Raw genomic sequence first — 12,964 nt, 5'->3', positions numbered from 1 at the left:
TAGTCATGAGGAAAATGCAAATTAAAACCAAAATCAGATACCGCTTCATGTCCGCTGGGATAGCTACAATAAAAAAGACAGACAAGTGTGTGTCCACGGAATACGGAGCCACCGGAACCCTCATCCACTGCTGGTGGGGATGTGAAGCAGTACAGACACTTGGGAAGACAATCTGGCAATTTCTTACAAAGTCAGACATAAGCTTATCATCCAATGCAGCAACTCTGCCCCTAAGAACCTTCGCGTGAACGGGAACGCGTGCCCGCACACAGGCGTGCAAATGCTCCCATCAGCATTACTCAAAACAGCCAGAGTGGAAACAATCCAAACACCCACGGACTGAAGACATAAACAAGCTGGGTCCATCCGGACGGTGGACCATCCAGAGATGAAAGAAGGAACACACGACAGAGGACGGCACGACCTCCACAGGAGGATGCTGAGCCTCCAAACAGCGCTGAGTGAGAAAAGCCAGCCACGAGACTGCATGCCACATGATCTCACGTCTAGAAACGTCTAGAAAACACCAACATGGAGAGACAGCAGAGGAGAGGTTGCCCACGCCTGGGGGTGGGAGCAGGCATGGCCTACCAAAGAGCCCGAGGGAACCTGGCAGGGGATGGAGACGGGCCGATGGCCCCGGCGGCGGCGGCACAGCTCTGGGGGTGGTAGACGACGTTCACAGTAGGCGGATGAAAGCTCCACGGAGCGACTGAGGAACAACTCGGAGGGCCGGGCCGGGCGGGGCCGCACACGGCGCTGGCGCTGCGGAGAGCGGACCAGGGGCGCAGCTCCTCCCAGGGCGACTGGGAAGCCGCCTTCAATATTCCAGCAGCTCTGACCTTCTGACCCAGCAAGTCCACGTCCAGATTCCATTCTTTGTTTTAAAAATCTACTCTTCCTTTATTTATGCGTCTTTATCAACCTTCAAATCAAGGTTTGAAGTTGGTTTTGCAGGTCACACATCTTCCTTCAAGGCTTCATCCAAACGCCAGGCTGGCGGTCCTTCAACCCCACCTGCTCCACCTCAGAAGCCAAACCCGGCACCCAAGAACGCTTTGGTTTGGGCATAAACTTCTACTGCCTTGTAGTAAAGAAAGCACATCTGAACTCAATTCAGAAAAACCAGTTCAAAGAATGCGATCCCTAGCATACCAGTTAGCTCTCTCTTACTGGATTAACACGTAGTCCCGGGGTTCAAAACCCCCAGAGGACGCTGCGGTATCAAAGAGACTACGCACAGAGCAGTTCACCTAAAAGCAAGTGCGTGATCAGGGTCCAGACTCTCCAAGCATTTCCCACAAAGCTGTCTTAGCTGGATGAGACACATATTTAAAGAAAATAACTCTATGCTGTCAAAAGCCTCTAACTTACGGAAGCATCAAAGACAGCACAGTGCTTCCCTTAGAGAGACGCTCACTCATTTATCTATTTCATTTATTCAACAGGTATTTACTGAGCGCCTACTGCGTGCCCAGCACCGCTGCAGGTGCCAGAAGCCCAGCAGGGACCCGCAGAATCCCGACCCTCGCTCTGGAGCTTGCAGGCAGCCTGGGTCAGGGTGGAGAGACAATAAGCCAGAAAACACAAGTGTTTATGTCAGGGGTACTGAGTCAAGAAGACGGAATCCAGCTGACAGTATGCCGGACAGTAAGCAGGGCCGGGGAAGTGGTGGGGGAGCAGCTCCTGGAGGGAGGGGGAAGCAGGGACGGGTCAGAAGAGCCCTGCCTGCGGGGCCCGCGGGCGGGCTGCGGGGGCTGCAGGGGGGTTAAGGCACAGCCAGGAAGCCAGGCTGGTGGTGGGGTAAGGGCCAGGCTTGCAGGTCAAGGTGGTAGCCCACGGAAAGGTCTGTGAATGTTATGCTGAGAAGGTGGCTAGCCCTGGAAGGGTCCAAGCAGAGAAATGCGTGCCTCTAAGGACCCTTTGGAGGGATCACCCCTCACCCCATGGAGAACTCGCTTCAAGGAGCTGGCATGGAAACAGGGAGGTCACCCGGAGGCCGCAGAAGCAGACCCAGGGTGAGGCAAAGGTGGCTTGCGTCTGGGGGAGCAACAGTAAAAGTGGGGAGCAGTGGCTGACTTCAAGACAGATATCAAAGGTAAACAATATTTGTGAACAGACTGCCAGTCGTGAGAGAAAAAGAGGAGTCAAGGGGCGCCTGGGTGGCGCAGTCGTTAAGCGTCTGCCTTCGGCTCAGGGTGTGATCCCGGTGTTCTGGGATCGAGCCCCACATCAGGCTCCTCCGCTAAGAGCCTGCTTCTTCCTCTCACACTCCCCCTGCTGTGTTCCCTCTCTCACTGGCTGTCTCTCTGTCAAATAAATAAATAAAATCTTTAAAAAAAAAAAAAAGAAAAAGAGGAGTCAAGAATGACCCCAAGGTCATCAATTTTTATTTAAAAACCAAATATCCCGTAAGATCAAACCACCGTGAATACACACAAAGTCCTGTCCAGAGCAGTTACAGAGCAGACTGGACTGGAATGGACGCAGGAGAGCCGCAGCCGGCTCCGAGGCCAGCGGAGCAAGGAGGCTGCCTGAGGAAGAGCCGCACTGGGGAGCGCAGGGCCCAGGGCCTCTACGGCTGCTCTGGCCTCCAGATCCGGGTCGGGTCCACACGTCTGGTCCGGGCAGCAGTAGGGGATCAGAGCATATCCTGAGACCACACACAAGACACCATGCGATCCCCATGAAAAGACGCTCTGACAACTGGCAAAAGGCTTTTTTAGACAAGTGCTTGGGTCAGTCACTCACACTTCCACAGAAGGCGAACCCCTTGGCCCTTCCCCTCTCTCCGTGTGGGGGCCCCGCCACCTGTCCGCTCCTTCCCAGGCAAAGACTGGCTTCTGTGAGGCCTGCCATGCTGGATTATCTCAGACACTCAGTAGAACTTAAAAATCAGAGCCTTGAGTTTCGTTTGCATAAACCAAATTTTACTAGAAACGATTCTGAAACACATCTTGTAAATCAGGCCTGTAAGCAAAAGTTCAAAGGGAAAAGGAACGTTTTACTTTTACACGATCTGTTCAAATCCACCCTGGAGTTGGGTTAATACACTAGTAACGTGGGTACCACAGCAAACCCACAGAGGCCATTCAGGGCATTTTGAATTTAGGAGGAAAAAGGCCATGCTGGTGAAGTACTGGACCCCACCTGAGGTATTCAGTTTCAGTATTAGGTCCTGCTACGTTCCTTTCAAGGACATCATTATAGCACAAAACAGCGTGGTTGCTATGATAAAAGGAAAGTACCACACACACACACACACACACACACACACACACACACAAACCCACAAAGAGGGTGGCAGTGTCCAATCAGACTCCCAAGCTGGAGAAGTTGTGCAACGTCCAACAAGTACAAGCAGCCCGTTAGTAAGTCACTGCGGTTAGCTAAGAATGAAAAAAAAAGTGTTTCTTCTAACGTATGCATATGATTTTTCTGAAGTAACTACTCTTGGGACATAATACTTACTTAATAAAATTATTTAGACCTAACTATTTAGTAAATGGAGTTATTAAGTATTCTTCTTAACCTAGAGACGCCAAGGAAAAGTTACTGAGACACCAAAGGCACTGGGAACAAGGAAAGCTGAGGAATCACTCCTAGCAGCTAATGGTTTGGCACGTTGATTCCTCTTCTGGGCGCTTTACACATCTTCCTTCTTTCAATTCGGTATCGACCCTGTGAGATTGGTACCATGGCCATCCCTATTTCACAGATGAGGATGAGACAGTGAAGTGCCCTGGGTCCCACATAAAAGACCCACCTGTTTTCAAGCATGCACAGGTACGAACGATGAATCAAGCCAGGCAAGCGCATCTGGTAGCACCTTCAGTCATGGAACAACTGAGGTTTCTGAGGACAACTGTTTCCCCCACATCTCAACTGTTGATTCACTACTGGCTTAAGAACTCAATATGGGCCAAGCTCTGCATTTGTGTCATCACAATTAGAAAAAAAAAAAAATTTTAGGGGCGCCTGGGTGGCACAGCGGTTAAGCGTCTGCCTTCGGCTCAGGGCGTGATCCCGGCGATCTGGGATCGAGCCCCACATCAGGCTCTTCTGCTGGGAGCCTGCTTCTTCCTCTCCCACTCCCCCTGCTGTGTTCCCTCTCTCGCTGGCTGTCTCTCTCTCTGTCGAATAAATAAATAAAATCTTTAAAAAAAAAAGAAAAAAAGAAAAAACATTTTAGGTGACTTTTCTGGGACAACAGAGGCAGTGGCTAAATCACAAGCACCACACTTGCAGGCTGGGTGGGGTATTAACAATGCGCGCGTTTAAAAGCGTCAACCTACAAGGGAAAAATCAAACTCCACCAGGTACAAAGCATCCCGAATCTGCTTATTTTTGTTGCCTTTTCCCCCCTTCAAGATGTATAGTGTCAGATGTGGAACCCCAAATACAGAGATCCAGAAAAATAAACAATGCAGTCTAAGAAGTGACTGGTGAGATCAGATCATCTGCATGGAGCATTGTGATTTTTCAAACACTATACAAGTGTATGTTGATAGCATTTTCTATTTTCAGCATGATGCCAACACTCAACAAAGAAATGCCACAAATCTGTGGAATTACAATAACTTTGTCCACTAAAGGAGAGACCTGGAAAGGGAACAATGTCTTGCCTAACATACCCTTGGAACAGAAACCTGTCTTTATTCTAAAGCAGAGAACTGACCCAGTGCTTGGGGGAAAAGCAAGAATCTCAGCTAACGCTTAAATTTAGATCCAATAAATCTGCTGGATTTGTTTTCGGTTTCACCGTACGCTTTTCATGATTAATAAATTATACTACACATACTCAAACTTCTATGAGTAGATAATTCACCACCCAACGTCATCACAGTATTAGCACCACTAACTGCTCAGCTGACACCCCGAGCATTTTACGGATGGTCACTGGTACTTACTAGCTTCCCTAGTCTTGGGGCTAAGCAGATCCCCTGCTGAGGCAGTCTGTAAGGGGCAGCTCGGCGGCAGGTTCGGAAACTCTTCCGGATGGCGTGCAGGCCATCAAAATGTTTAGGTAGCTTAAGAATATTATCAAAATCACTTAGCAAGCTTTCCAAGTAATCATGTATTCTAGTTAACCCTAGTCTCTGGGGACTTTCCATTCTTCTCATGGCGACACACATGTCGATGGTTCCTAAATTTCCTTGAACCAGTCACACTCTACATTCTCCACAGAAAGGTCCACTTAAATAAAGTAAAGGGTCCTACGTTCTAGGAGAAAACTCAAACCCAGCACAAACTAGGCTCTCATCTGAGAAGGAACAAACCCCGATTTGACAGGGCTACAGTGGTGGCCAGGTATCCCAGGAGAGGTAAACAGACTGTGAAAACAAAAATGTTGCAAACTAAGAGAACACCTACATAGTATCAAAAATTCGAGAGGGGGGGCGCCTGGGTGGCTCAGTCGTTAAGCGTCTGCCTTCAGCTCAGGGAGTGATCCCGGCGTTCTGGGATCGAGCCCCGCATCAGGCTCCTCTGCTGAGAGCCTGCTTCTTCCTCTCCCACTCCCCCTGCTTGTGTTCCCTCTCTCTGTCAAATAAATAAATAAAATCTTTAAAAGAAAAAAAAATTCGAGAAGGAAGAAGAAGGAGCCTCAGGGTAGATACTTCAAAGGCAACTTTCCTACCTCTTTGTCTCCATGGCTTAGACCAGCTCCTCCCTTCAAAACACCCCCCTGCCAGACACAATGGAACAGATAAAATAGGAGGCAAAACCAGGACAGAGCCTCCCCAAGCTGCAGCCCCAACCACGGAAACCCCCAAACGCCATTTCAAGTGTGAACTGGGAAGCCAGCTCTTGACGCCAACAGATCTGTCCCGTGCAGAGGCTCTGTTTTATTGCCCAGCTAACTTTGTCTGGAAGTTTACCCAAGCCACTTTCTTTCTTGCGACTCCAAAGAGTCAGAGGCTGTGGGCCTTTACAGCAGAGACACTGTCGAACACACAACACTGACACCATGCGCTTTACACACCAGGACACACGTCCACAGACAGGAGCTACTACAACAAATCTGGAGGAAAGGACTGTGTCCTCTCCCTGTCTGTCACGTGGGCATGAAAGTCAACACTACACTCGTGTGTCCATCACTGTTTACTAGGCCAACAGCTTACCGCCCAGTCCGAGATTTAGGAGCTTCCTCTTCAGAAATGTATTTACAGAAAGCCCGCAGAAACCTGCCTAAGCTAAGGGGTGTGACGTATAATTAGACGATGCGGGTTCTCCCGCACTCACAAGGTGCAGGGCACTGGGGGAGGTGTTTCCGGGGCTGACACCTAACAGGAAGACCATCGGGGGCATGGCTCCTCTTCCCCGAGGAAAGGCCTTAGAAAGCCCAAGGCCCCTTCAGGGCGTCCAGATCAGACCCACACATGCACCTGTCCTCCCGGGCTGAGGGTGGAATGAGGTGCAATGTCTGAAATAAGACGTTCTGTGGACAAATATTGGGGGGGGGGCAGCTCTTGCTGAACTATGCCAGTGTCCAAATTTAGAGGAGACACAGCCCAATTCCCTAAGGAAGTTTATCATCTCGAGATGAAGCCACAAACTTAAACCTCAAACACACAGTTTCTCAGGGATCTGACAAGAAGTGTGTCCATTAGTGGAAAAAGAAAAAGGAAAAAAGACACAAACAGGAGCGTGCTCAAGACGCACCCAACAGTCTGCTGTGGCTCTGGGTGCCCAGATTCTTCCGAAGAAAGAGTGCTTCCTTTCAAAGCATGAAAGACCACAGGAAAAAAAATTAACTGAATACTGTCAAAGGTCTACAATGCTAACAGTTTGAAACACCTGTCTGCAAGACACCAAAATGTGAGCCAACATTTCGACACTGCCTATAGCCTCCGTACTTTTTAAAGTATTTGATCCTAAAGTAAAGATGGTAAAACTAGGGGAAATTTTTCCCTGTAACAGCGGAACGGTCCCCCTGTGCGTGCCGAAGTGTGGCGCACACACGAACTGACAGCCCAGACACGGGGCATCGGTCTAGCCGTCCGGACCATGCCCTGCGGAGTGGGGCGTTCTGGGGGGCGCAGGTCCCCTACCCTCGAAGCCGCATCTGGAAGTGCGTTTCCCGCCAGAGCAAGCGGCGGCTCGGAGCCCGGCTCCGCCAGCAGCTGTCACGCCCGTGGCCGCGCAGCTTCGCGCGCCCCGACCCACTACCCCCGCTGGTGGCACTGGAGCTGCCGCACTCTTTTTAACACTTTCCTGGGGGAAGCACAGACGCGCGCCCGCGAAGACGGCCGCGCACGCAAACTTGGTCCGAGCGCCCCGAGCCCCCTCCCGCGGGATAGAAGGGCACGGTGTGCCGGAGCGGGCCGTCGGTCCGCCGGCCAGGCCTGGGGCCCGGGCTCCCCGCTCTGCGTTCCGGGGCGCGCCCGCCTGCCGGGCGCGGTCCGAGTGCAGCCGCCACGGCCCGCGAGCGCGTCCCGGCGCGGCCGGAGGTCGCTCTCGGGCAGGGAGGGCCCGCCGCAGCCGCCGCCCCGGCCACACCTCCGTTCCAGGAAGCGGCCGGGCCGGGAGCGCGGGGGGCCGGGCCGCGAGCGCCGGGGTGGGGGCGGGGGTGCCGGGCAGCCCGCAACGGCCGCCGCCCCCTCCCGCGCCGACTGCACTCACAGGTGACGATGGGCTTGTTCTCCATGGTGTAGATCACCGGCGGCAGCGGCTCCTCAGGGGCGTCCATGGGCGTCCGCCGTCACCGGCCCGGCCCCCCGCGCCCCATGGGCAGCCCCGAGGCCGCGCCGGGCCAGCCCGAGCCTGAGCGGCGCCGCGACAGGGAGGCCCGCCCGGCCGCGCGAGGCAGCTCCCGAGCCGGCCGCCCGCCGCCGCCCGCCGGCCGCACCACTTCCGGCCCCGGCACGGCCGCGCTACCGCTTCCGGGGCGCGCGGCTTAAAGGGGAGGCCTCGCGGCCGCGGGCCGGCGCTGTCCTCCGACCGAAAGACGGCGGCACCGGGGGCGGGGGAAGGCGGGGGAAGGCGGGCCCGGCGCGTCCCGGCGGGGCTCCCACGTGCAGCTCGGGGCGGAGACCCCTCGCGGGCCGGCGAGGCGGCTGCGGCCCGGGAGCCACACCACCACCGCCCGCACAGCAGCGTCCCCAGCGCCTGGCGATCCGGTGCGCCGCAGCTGCCCACCGTGCAGATCCCCCCGTACGCGGGGTCCGGGCTGCGGGGCGGCAGCCGCCGCCAGTCACTGGCAGCACATGGACACGGGCGCGAGCCTGGGGGGTCACCGACAGCAGCCCGGCAGGTCACTGGGCTCGCGTGACCCTGAGAGGCACTGACAGCGCGTGGACACTGGGACCACCCTGGGGTCACCAAGGAGGGGCATGTGGACAGTGGCGTGGCAGTTGCTCACCCCTGTGGGTCTGTTTGCCCAGAACGTAGCCCTGGTTATGTTTACCAGACACCTAGCGCCGCGGGGGAAACCGTCCAGGCACCAGATTAATTCCCACCGCTGGGCTGAACGGCAGTTACTCCTTGCGAAACTCCTGGTCGGGGGTTTTCTTGTTACACTGGTTTTAGGAAGGAATATTGCTCCATAAAGTAGAGCAAGATTATTTACCTTCTGGCTGTAACCAAGGACCCTACCACACCGCAGCTACTTGTCAAGGCGTCTTGGAGACGCCCCCCAGCCCTCCTGTTGGCTGGAACGGACCGCCCCTTTCTGAATTTCCACAGCAGGTTGCCTGCACTCCTGTTTGTGCTGCTTCCCTGTCTCCGTGACAACCGCAAAATGCTAGAACTGTGGGACTGTGCCTTTTCCTTGTGTCCGAACTCAGCCACGCAGGGCCTTCCGTGGAGTAGGCATGTTGTGGGAACGTCACAAAATTAAGCCCTACTTTAATGCGTGTAAGTTTCTTGTGCAAGGAAAGTTGTTTTGGGGTAACGTCTGCAGATGAACTAAAGCGAATGTGTGTGTGAAATAGCTTGAACAAAGCTGCCGAATGTGTGGGTAGTGGAGCACGTGCATTGTAGCTGGGTGAGGGCATAAGGAGCAGAGTTTCAGACAGCTTGGAGGCTGTGAGGCAGAGCCCGAGAAGGAACTAAAGAGGGGTGCAGAGCCACAGTCGGCCTGGGGGTTCCCTATAAGTCCTTGGCCTCGGCTGGGCTCAGCAGGTATACGATGAGGGTCCACGGGGCTTACCAGAAAGTGGCTGTGACAGAGTTAAGCATGGCACAAAGACTAGAGGTCGAGAAGGGCTACAGGAAGGACCTCACTGATACCTCGCTAACTCCCAGGACATTCGCTGAGACACTAGATGGAGGACCATAGGCCGAGGGGTCAGCCCACTTTATCTGTGAAGGCCCAGATGAGTATTTTAAGCTTTGTGGGTCATATGCAGATTCTGTCTTACATCTTTCTTTGGGACTTTAAAAAACAATTATTTAAAAATATAAAAACCATTCTTAGCTCAAGGGCCGTATGAAAATAGGGCATGGTCCAGATGTGGCCTGTAAGCCATAGGTTGCCAACCCCCACACTAAAATAAGGTCGACGCTAGACCAACCTTAAAACAGTACAAGGCAAAACCTTGACAAGATCTGCAAGACGGACAACACTCAGATTCGAATCTTGCCAAGTTGGTGGGGCTTGCGGACACCTTGAACACTCCTCAGATCCAACCTAACAACAAGCATAACCCTAAACCTATACAAACTCAAGGTGATAAAGATAGTAGTTGAGCTGCCAACAAGAACAACATATGCTAAAAAATTACTACAGCTAAAAAACCAGAAAGCGTAAACCACAGTCAAGAAACAAAGCGGTCAATAGAAACCGGCCACCAGATGGCCCAGATATTGTCCTCACAGATTAAGACTGTAAAGCTGCTGTAATGAGCATGCTCACAGAACGAAAGGGAAATATGCTCTTAATGAGTAGAGACAGGGACTCACAGCACAGGAAGAGAAAGTAGAAAAATAATTAAATGGAAAGTCTAGAACTGAAAAGCCCAGTTACTGAAATGAGAATTTCACCCCATGGACTTAGTAGCAGGTTGGAAATAGCAGAAAGAGTCAGTGACCTTGAAGGGAAATCAACACAAATAATTCCATCTGAAAAAGAGAAAAAAGATTGAAGAAAAATGAACAGAGCCTTAGAGACCTATAGGACAATATAAAGTGGACTAACACACGTGTAATAGGAGTCCCAGAAGGAGGAGGCCGTCAGAAGGTGGCAGAATATTTATTTGAAAACATAATGGCCAAAAATCCACAAATCTGGTGAAACACCTCAATTTATTGGTCAAGAAACTCAGCAGATGGCACCTGGGTGGCTCAGTCGTTAAGCATCTGCCTTCAACTCAGGTCATGATCCCAGGTCCTAGGATCGAGGGCTCCCTGCTCAGCAGGGAGTCTGCTTCTCCCTCTCCCTCTGCTCCTCATCTGCTCCTGAGCTCACTCTCTCTCTCTCTCTCTCAAATAAATAAATGAAATCTTAAAAAACAAACAAACCTCAGCAGAACCTCAGTAGAACGCATGCAAAGCCGCTTAGATGCAGGGGTATCACAAACTGCTAACAAGCAACACAGAATCTCCCGAGAGCAGGCAGTGAGGAAAGACGTGGTACCACGGGGAGCGAGAACAAAAATTCCCACTGAGTTCTTGCCAGGCAGTATCAACCAGAGAACCAAGGGTATCAATCTTTCAAGCGCTGAATTTTAAATACTTAACTCAAAACTCATGTCCCAGAAAAAAATTCTCTAAAAATTAAGGCAGATACAGATGTTTGCAGGTAGAGTGCAGGAATGTGGCCAGCAGGCAGGGCACCAAGTAAGAGGAAATGATACCAGGTGGACAGTAGGAAGGGGGGCTCTGGAAACGATCAACAAATACGTAAACGTAAATTGTTATGCTTTTTTCTTCTTCCCATAGTTCCCTTAAAAGACAACAGTTTAAAACATGCAGAGTGATGCTGTGGGGTGGATTTAGAATGCATGTGGGGGGCGCCTGGGTGGCACAGCGGTTAAACGTCTGCCTTCGGCTCAGGGTGTGATCCTGGTGTTATGGGATCGAGCCCCACATCAGGCTCTTCCGCTATGAGCCTGCTTCTTCCTCTCCCACTCCCCCTGCTTGTGTTCCCTCTCTCGCTGGCTGTCTCTCTGTCAAATAAATAAATAAAAATTAAAAAAAAAAGATCTTTAAAAAAAAAAAGAATGCATGTGGTCGCGAGAGCCATGACAACGCTAGCACAGGGGACAGGGTGGATCAGGGATCCCGCACGCATGCCAGTTTTTTACACCTGCGAACTGGGAGATTTTAGGTGTGAGTGAGAAGTGGGGGAGGAGAAGGCTTGGGAAGGAAGAGAGAAGACTGAAGTAACACAACACTGACTCAACGGAATCCGACGGAAGAATGCTTATATTCAGCCCCAGAGCAAGACCACTAGAAAAAATAAATAATTGGAAAGGATTTGCTAAGAAGCCAATAGAGAAAATAAAGTAGAATAATATAAAATACTTGATTAATCCAAAAGAAGGCCAGAAAGGAACCGCAGAAGAGTAAAGAACAGGGAAGACCAACCCAGTGCTGGCTCATGAGAAGATGGTCAGCGTCTAGCAGCTACCAGGGAATGGCAAATTAAGGTGATAATGACCTGTCACTTCACATCTACTCAAACAGCCAAAATAAACAGTTTTTAAATGGTCAGTCTTTTTTTTTTTTTTTTTAAGAAAGAGAGCACGCGTGTCAGGGGGAGGGGCAGAGAGAGGGTGAGAGAGAGAGAGAGAATCCCAAGCAGACTCCCCACTGAGCACAGAGCCCAACTTGGGGCTCGATCTCATGACCTGAGCCAGAATCAGGAGTCAGGCACTTAACCCACAGAGCCACCCAGATGCCCCCAAAATAAAAATGTTTTAAAACCGGCCAATACCAAGTGTAGGCTCCCAGGGCAGGCCTCCATGCGACAGCCTGTCCTCCTGGAGACATAGTTCAGAGACTCGGGGAAAACAGACACTGAGGATTCTCTCTGCTGACCACGCAGACACCAGGTCCTGGCCCCATGCCTGGCTCGTGTTGAGAAGAGGGTTTTTTTTCTTTTTTTCTTCTTCTATAGTTCCAGAAAGTACATCTCGTAATGCAGTTGACGCACACCATGACATTAGTTTGCCGTGTACGACGTCGTGATCTGTGGGTCAGGCTGGGCTCCCCACAGCGCAGCCGCCATCGGTCACCAAGGGCACCGTCACACTGTCATGGACATAGTCCCCCGCCATGCTCCGTAACTGGCGGCTGCACCTCCCGCTCCCCTTCCCCCCGCCTGCCTAGCCTGTGGAGACAGTATGCAGTTTCCTTGGAAATTAGAAATAGGATTACCATATGATCCAATAATTCCTCTACTGGGTGTTTACCCAAAGAAAATGAAAACAGGAATTGGAATAGATATGTGCACCCCAACATTTATTGCAGCAATATTTACAATCCCCAAGGTATGACATGTCCTCTCTGGAGGGGGGAGAGGGAAGGGGAGCTCTCCCGCTCCGGGCAGCCAGCCTCTGGCCTCTTTTCCCTCTGAGCAGACCTAGCAGAACTTTTTTTCTCATGGGAATTTAGAAAATGCTTGAATTCAGCACAAATACTGGGTTAGCAATTCCTTTTAATAACGGTGAACGTGATGCGATTCCTATTAATCAATGTCTATTCTTTCCCCAGATCCTTTTCTCCTGAGACAGCATTTGTTTTTTTAAAGGTTGCTGGAACTTGTGCCCAAACGGTCTTTCCTGGTAGCCCGTTACATTGTCTCCGAGAGCCTGTTACATTATGTAGTGATGTATCGGGTTATGGTGCGGGCTGTGGCTACGGGAAGGCTGTGGCTACGGGGAAGGCTCGCGAGGTTGCTTTGTCCCACCGCTCAGGCCCCCCGCACAGAGACTGGGGACTAAGGAATGGCCTGCCAGCAGGTGTTCATAGCCGGTGGATAGGTAGTAGCCCCAGACTGGAATCGCCCCAGCTGTCCGCA

The 12,964-nt window shown here is 51.9% G+C and overlaps 1 protein-coding gene across 2 annotated transcripts in view; it reads right to left on the bottom strand.

The window, feature by feature from the left end:
• Nucleotides 1-7,857, bottom strand: part of TRAPPC10 (trafficking protein particle complex subunit 10) — an 85,242-nt gene extending 77,385 nt beyond the window's left edge. For both annotated transcript variants that reach the window (XM_045774205.2, XM_087861842.1), the window contains exon 1: nt 7,624-7,857. In XM_045774205.2, coding sequence (XP_045630161.2) covers nt 7,624-7,690 — 67 coding nt within the window. In that variant the 5' untranslated portion in view covers nt 7,691-7,857. The remainder of the gene's footprint in view (nt 1-7,623) is intronic.
• Nucleotides 7,858-12,964: the final 5,107 nt, after the last annotated feature.

This window comes from Ursus americanus, chromosome 4, assembly GCF_024610735.1.
Source record: "Ursus americanus isolate L20-20 chromosome 4, mUrsAme1.1.p, whole genome shotgun sequence".
NCBI classification, from domain to species: domain Eukaryota; kingdom Metazoa; phylum Chordata; class Mammalia; order Carnivora; family Ursidae; genus Ursus; species Ursus americanus.
This window is presented reverse-complemented; position numbering and strand designations above follow the sequence as displayed.